The 7,119-nt window shown below is 50.2% G+C and overlaps 1 protein-coding gene across 1 annotated transcript in view; it reads right to left on the bottom strand.

The window, feature by feature from the left end:
- LOC124021895 (sister chromatid cohesion protein PDS5 homolog A-like) overlaps nucleotides 1-1,319 on the bottom strand; it is a 76,708-nt gene extending 75,389 nt beyond the window's left edge. Inside the window, exon 1 of the mRNA XM_046337029.1 lies at nucleotides 1,308-1,319. Within this exon, the coding sequence (XP_046192985.1) occupies nucleotides 1,308-1,319 (12 nt within the window). The remainder of the gene's footprint in view (nucleotides 1-1,307) is intronic.
- Nucleotides 1,320-7,119: the final 5,800 nt, after the last annotated feature.

Below are 7,119 nucleotides of genomic sequence, written 5' to 3'. Positions count from 1 at the left end.
CAGAATGCTGTGTGGTCTCTCTCTGTCTCTCGAATGCTGTGTGATCTCTCTCTGTCTCTCTCTCTCTGTCTCTCTCTCTCTCTCTCTCTCTCTCTCTCTGTCTCTCTCTCTGTCTCTCTCTCTCTGTCTCTCTCTCTTTATCTCTCTCTTTATCTCTCTCTCTCTCTCTCTCTCTCTCTCTCTCTCTCTCTCCTGACATAATGCTGTGTGATGTCTCTCTCTCTCTCCTGACAGAATGCTGTGTGGTGTCTCTCTCTCTCTCCTGACATAATGCTGTGTGATGTCTCTCTCTCTCTCCTGACAGAATGCTGTGATGTCTCTGTCTCTCTCTCTCTCTCTCCTGACAGAATGCTGTGTGGTGTCTCTCTCTCTCTCCTGACAGAATGCTGTGTGGTGTCTCTCTCTCTCTCCTGACAGAATGCTGTGTGGTGTCTCTCTCTCTCCTGACAGAATGCTGTGTGGTCTCTCTCTCTTTCTCCTGACAGAATGCTGTGTGGTCTCTGTCTCTCTCCTGACAGAATGCTGTGTGGTCTCTCTCTCCTAACAGAATGCTGTGTCTCTCTCTCTCTCTCTCTCTCTGTCTCCTAACAGAATGCTGTGTGATGTCTCTCTCTCTCTCCTGACAGAATGCTGTCTGGTGTCTCTCTCCTGACAGAACAGAATGCTGTGTGGTCTCTCTCTCTCTCTCCTGACAGAATGCTGTGTGGTCTCTCTCTCTCTCTCTCCTGACAGAACGCTGTGTGGTCTCTCTCTCTTTCTCCTGACAGAATGCTGTGTGGTCTCTCTCTCTCTCTCCTGACAGAACGCTGTGTGGTCTCTCTCTCTCTCCTGACAGAATGCTGTGTGGTGTCTCTCTCTCTCTCTCTCTGTCTCCTAACAGAATGCTGTGTGATGTCTCTCTCTCTCTCTCTCTCTCTCTGTCTCTCCTGACAGAATGCTGTGTGGTCTCTCTCTCTCTCTCTCCTGACAGAACGCTGTGTGGTCTCTCTCTCTCTCTCTCTCTCTCTCCTGACAGAATGCTGTGTGGTCTCTCTCTCTCCTGACAGAATGCTGTGTGGTCTCTCTCTCTCTCTCCTGACAGAATGCTGTGTGGTCTCTCTCTCCTGACAGAACGCTGTGTGGTCTCTCTCTCTCTCTCCTGACAGAATGCTGTGTGGTCTCTCTCTCTCCTGACAGAACGCTGTGTGGTCTCTCTCTCTCCTGACAGAACGCTGTAATCGCTGCCTTGTCTTCTAAATCCTGGGAGGTGGAGACGGCGACAGAACTACTCCTTAACAACTGAGACCCGGCAATAAACGCCCTCTGACCTCATCTCCCATCTCCTTATGGTGCCCTCCGATGCCTTCTAACCACAGCCCAAACTGAGCCTTGACTGGGGTTGATGTCCTACAGTTTCCAGCCCTCCCCTCCCCGTCCAAGTCACTTCCTGGTATCCTTTCAGCCCAAACATCACCCCCCCCCTCTCCACCAATCCCTTTCTTTTGGTTCTTCGCTTGATGAACTCCTCGACATTGAACCACTGTCACCTCGTGGAGCTAACTGGCTGAGAGAGACGGGAGGACGCGAACCGCCGGACAAAGATTTATCTGTAAATAAATATTAGTTCTTAACTGTACAAATACACGGCGGAATACTTTTTTCTTCCTGGATATTGTTTAAAAAAACTAAAATAAAAAAAAACGTAAACTGTGCTTCAGTTTTACTCAACGACGAGAAGGAAAGAAATTGCATCGCTAACTATTTTGGTCGGCCCGACCAGGGAGTTCATCCGAATGTCCCGGTGAAGTGACTCATGCGTTTGATTGGCCCAGCCTGCTCCCCCCCCCCTCCAAAATCCCTCTCACGCTCCTCTTTCCCAGACGAATCCTGTGCACGGTCTCTTTCTCGACGGAGAAGATACCTCTTCATCAGCAGAGAAAACCACCGACCTACCGGCTGGATCTATAGTTTATAAAGAAAAAAGACTCTTCCCTCTTTTCGCGGTCTTCCTGTTCCACTTCAGCACGACGGAGAAGATAAAGAACTGCACGACAGAGTAGAGACCCCCACTCCCCCCCCCCATAAGGCTCTGGCCAAAAGTAGTGCACTGTATAGGAGATAGGCTGCCATTTTGTGTTTTTAACAACGCAGTAGGGAGTTATCAGTTTGGATTTGTTTTCTGAAGGAAACAGCAGCCGTCTGACCTGGGTTCAGATGCTATTTGAAATCTTTCAGCTTTAGTCTGCCAAATGGGAGGGGTTTGGAGTATTTTATTAGCTCGTGAAGGAAACTCACTCGAGCACAGAAAGCGGTTTGAAATGATATCGAGGATGGTATTTGAACCGGGGTGTGGCCGGCCATGATTATTTATTGTGAGACTGTGTTACTTTTATTAAAAAAACAACCTGGAAAATCTACGTTTTCATGTGTTTAATACATTTACACATCCCTTTAAGGACCAGTCTTCATGTGTTTAATACATTTACACATCCCTTTAAGGACCAGTCTGCATGTGTTTAACATTTACATCCCTTTAAGGTTTAATACATCCCAGTCTTCATGTGTTTAATACATTTACACATCCCTTTAAGGACCAGTCTTCATGTGTTTAATACATCCCTTTAAGGACCAGTCTTCATGTGTTTAATACATTTACACATCCCTTTAAGGACCAGTCTTCATGTGTTTAATACATCCCTTTAAGGACCAGTCTTCATGTGTTTAATACATCCCTTTAAGGACCAGTCTTCATGTGTTTAATACATCCCTTTAAGGACCAGTCTTCATGTGTTTAATACATCCCTTTAAGGACCAGTCTTCATGTGTTTAATACATCCCTTTAAGGACTATGAAGTCCCAGACCTCCAGGAGGTTACTACAGGAGGTGGACAGCAGGTAACTCAGACCCCCAGGAGGTTACTACAAGAGGTAACCCAGACCTCCAGTAGGTTACTACAGGAGGTGGACAGCAGGTAACCTAGACCTCCAGTAGGTTACTATAGGAGGTAGACTAGACCCCCAGTAGATGGACAGCAGGTAACCCTCATCAGGAACATTCATCAATTTCAAGAAATATTTTGTCTCACACCAGCGATCTTTAAATGACTGATCCAACGCTCGAACCGCTGTCCACCTCCTGTAGTAACCTACTGGGGGTCTAGTTTACCTCCCGTAGTAACCTACTGGGGGTCTAGTCCACCTCCTGTAGTAACCTACTGGGGGTCTAGTCTACCTGCTGTAGTAACCTACTGGGGGTGTAGTCTACCTCCTGTAGTAACCTACTGGGGGTCTAGTCTACCTCCTGTAGTAACCTACTGGGGCTCTAGTCTACCTCCTGTAGTAACCTACTGGGGGTCTAGTTTACCTGCTGTAGTAACCTACTGGGGGTCTAGTTTACCTGCTGGGGGTCTAGTCTACCTCCTGTAGTAACCTACTGGGGGTCTAGTCTACCTCCTGTAGTAACCTACTGGGGGTCTGGGTTACCTCCTGTAGTAACCTACTGGGGGTCTAGTCTACCTCCTGTAGTAACCTACTGGGGGTCTAGTCTACCTCCTGTAGTAACCTACTGGGGGTCTAGTCTACCTCCTGTAGTAACCTACTGGGGGTCTAGTCTACCTGCTGTAGTAACCTCCTGGAGGTCTGGGTTACCTGCTGTCCACCTCCTGTAGTAACCTACTGGAGGTCTGGGTTACCTCCTGTAGGAACCTACTGGAGGTCTGGGTTACCTGCTGTAGTAACCTACTGGAGGTCTGGGTTACCTGCTGTCCACCTCCTGTAGTAACCTACTGGAGGTCTGGGTTACCTCCTGTAGTAACCTCCTGGAGGTCTGGGTTACCTGCTGTCCACCTCCTGTAGTAACCTACTGGAGGTCTGGGTTACCTCCTGGAGGTCTGGGTTACCTGCTGTCCACCTCCTGTAGTAAACTCCTGGAGGTCTGGGTTACCTGCTGTCCACCTCCTGTAGGAACCTCCTGGAGGTCTGGGTTACCTGCTGTCCACCTCCTGTAGTAACCTCCTGGAGGTCTGGGTTACCTCCTGTAGTAACCTCCTGGAGGTCTGGGTTACCTGCTGTCCACCCTTCCATCTCCTACTTCCAACCAAGATGCATGAATTGATGAGCAAACGGAAGTATTGGAGAATCGACTCTTGATGAACAGTGGAATGTTTCTTGGTCTGAAGTATAACACAGTATTGCATTACATCTAAAAATGATTTTATTTTCTGCGTAAAAATTAAATGTGAAAACCCATCCTGAATCAAGGCAGAAATAAAAACGCTTTTCTGACTAAAATATAGAAATAAACTTGCAAGGTTGTAAAAGAGAATCGCATTACATTTTAATTTCTATAGTCCTTCTTTAAAAAAATACTTCCTTTAATTCAAGACAAGCAAGAAGAAACATTGACAGTAAGGCCAGGGGAGAGCAAGCGATCACAGATCAGCTGGAATCCATCTCCCTGGGAAGGCCAGGGGAGAGCAAGCGATCACAGATCAGCTGTGATCTCTGTCATGGAATCCAGCTCCCTGGGAAGGCCAGGGGAGAGCAAGCGATCACAGATCAGCTGTGATCTCTGTCATGGAATCCATCTCCTGGGGAGAGCAAGCGATCACAGATCAGCTGGAATCCATCTCCTGGGAAGGCCAGGGAGAGCAAGCGATCACAGATCAGCTGGAATCCATCTCCCTGGGAAGGCCAGGGGAGAGCAAGCGATCACAGATCAGCTGGTATCCATCGGCCAGGGGAGAGCAAGCGATCACAGATCAGCTGGAATCCATCGGCCAGGGGAGAGCAAGCGATCACAGATCAGCTGGAATCCATCTCCCTGGGAAGGCCAGGGGAGAGCAAGCGATCACAGATCAGCTGGAATCCATCTCCCTGGGAAGGCCAGGGGAGAGCAAGCGATCACAGATCAGCTGGAATCCATCTCCCTGGGAAGGCCAGGGGAGAGCAAGCGATCACAGATCAGCTGGAATCCATCGGCCAGGGGAGAGCAAGCGATCACAGATCAGCTGGAATCCATCTCCGGCCAGGGGAGAGCAAGCGATCACAGATCAGCTGGAATCCATCGGCCAGGGGAGAGCAAGCGATCACAGATCAGCTGGAATCCATCTCCCTGGGAAGGCCAGGGGAGAGCAAGCGATCACAGATCAGCTGGAATCCATCTCCCTGGGAAGGCCAGGGGAGAGCAAGCGATCACAGATCAGCTGGAATCCATCTCCCTGGGAAGGCCAGGGGAGAGCAAGCGATCACAGATCAGCTGGAATCCATCGGCCAGGGGAGAGCAAGCGATCACAGATCAGCTGGAATCCATCGGCCAGGGGAGAGCAAGCGATCACAGATCAGCTGGAATCCATCGGCCAGGGGAGAGCAAGCGATCACAGATCAGCTGGAATCCATCAGCTCCTGGGAAGGCCATCAGGGATCCAGCAAGCGATCACAGATCAGCTGGAATCCATCGGCCAGGGGAGAGCAAGCGATCACAGATCAGCTGGAATCCATCGGCCAGGGGAGAGCAAGCGAATCCATCACAGATCAGATCGGCTGGAATCCATCGGCCAGGGGAGAGCAAGCGATCACAGATCAGCTGGAATCCATCGGCCAGGGGAGAGCAAGCGATCACAGATCAGCTGGAATCCATCGGCCAGGGGAGAGCAAGCGATCACAGATCAGCTGGAATCCATCGGCCAGGGGAGAGCAAGCGATCACAGATCAGCTGGAATCCATCTCCCTGGGAAGGCCAGGGGAGAGCAAGCGATCACAGATCAGCTGGAATCCATCAGATCAGCTGGAATCCAGGGGAGAGCAAGCGATCACAGATCAGCTGGAATCCATCGGCCAGGGGAGAGCAAGCGATCACAGATCAGCTGGAATCCATCGGCCAGGGGAGAGCAAGCGATCACAGATCAGCTGGTATCCATCGGCCAGGGGAGAGCAAGCGATCACAGATCAGCTGGAATCCATCGGCCAGGGGAGAGCAAGCGATCACAGATCAGCTGGAATCCATCGGCCAGGGGAGAGCAAGCGATCACAGATCAGCTGGAATCCATCGGCCAGGGGAGAGCAAGCGATCACAGATCAGCTGGTATCCATCTCCCTGGGAAGGCCAGGGGAGAGCAAGCGATCACAGATCAGCTGGAATCCATCGGCCAGGGGAGAGCAAGCGATCACAGATCAGCTGGAATCCATCGGCCAGGGGAGAGCAAGCGATCACAGATCAGCTGGTATCACTTCTCAGACCAAATGTGTAGAAGATGTTGTAACATTCAACTAACTGAAGCCCCCCCCCCCCAAGTAATTAATCAACAGACTTAAATTTCAATACAAATTTTAATTTCAAAGTTCTCAATGTTTTGACTGCTAAAAAGATAACGAATGGAAAATAACAAGTCATGTTTGTCTCTTCATCAGTTATCCCCTGCGTGTACATCGCTTTCTCTGAAGAGTGCCCAAATTCCTTCTCTCCTTCCCTTTCTCCTTCCTCCCTTCCCTTTCTCCTTCTCTCCTTCCCTTCCTCCCTTCCCTCCTCAAACAAGTGTGAGAAAGAACTGTGTGTGTGTTTATCAGACAGCCAAACAGACAGTATATATATGGCTTAAGTACATAACAGCCAAGTTTTAAACTATATAAAATAAACACACTGATGATAGAGAGACAGGGCGATTGAGACCGGAAGGGGGACAGAGAGAGACAGGAAGGAGGGGACAGAGAGAGGAGACAGAGAGAGACAGGAAGGAGGGGACAGAGACAGGAAGGAGGGGACAGAGAGAGACTTGAAGGAGGGGACAGAGAGACAGGAAGGAGGGGACAGAGAGAGGGGACAGAGAGAGACAGGAAGGAGGGGACAGAGAGAGACAGGAAGGAGGGGACAGGAAGGAGGGGACAGAGAGAGACAGGAAGGAGGGGACAGAGAGAGACAGGAAGGAGGGGACAGAGAGAGACAGGAAGGAGGGGACAGAGAGAGACAGGAAGGAGGGGACAGAGAGAGAGACAGGAAGGAGGGGACAGAGAGAGAGACAGGAAGGAGGGGACAGAGAGAGAGACAGGAAGGGGGGGACAGAGAGAGAGACAGGAAGGAGGGGACAGAGAGAGAGACAGGAAGGAGGGGACAGAGAGAGACAGGAAGGAGGGGATAGAGAGAGA

Source organism: Oncorhynchus gorbuscha, unplaced genomic scaffold (assembly GCF_021184085.1).
Source record: "Oncorhynchus gorbuscha isolate QuinsamMale2020 ecotype Even-year unplaced genomic scaffold, OgorEven_v1.0 Un_scaffold_1245, whole genome shotgun sequence".
In the NCBI taxonomy this organism is placed as follows: domain Eukaryota; kingdom Metazoa; phylum Chordata; class Actinopteri; order Salmoniformes; family Salmonidae; genus Oncorhynchus; species Oncorhynchus gorbuscha.
Note: the sequence above shows the minus strand (reverse complement) of the source record. Positions and strands in the feature narration are given on the sequence as shown.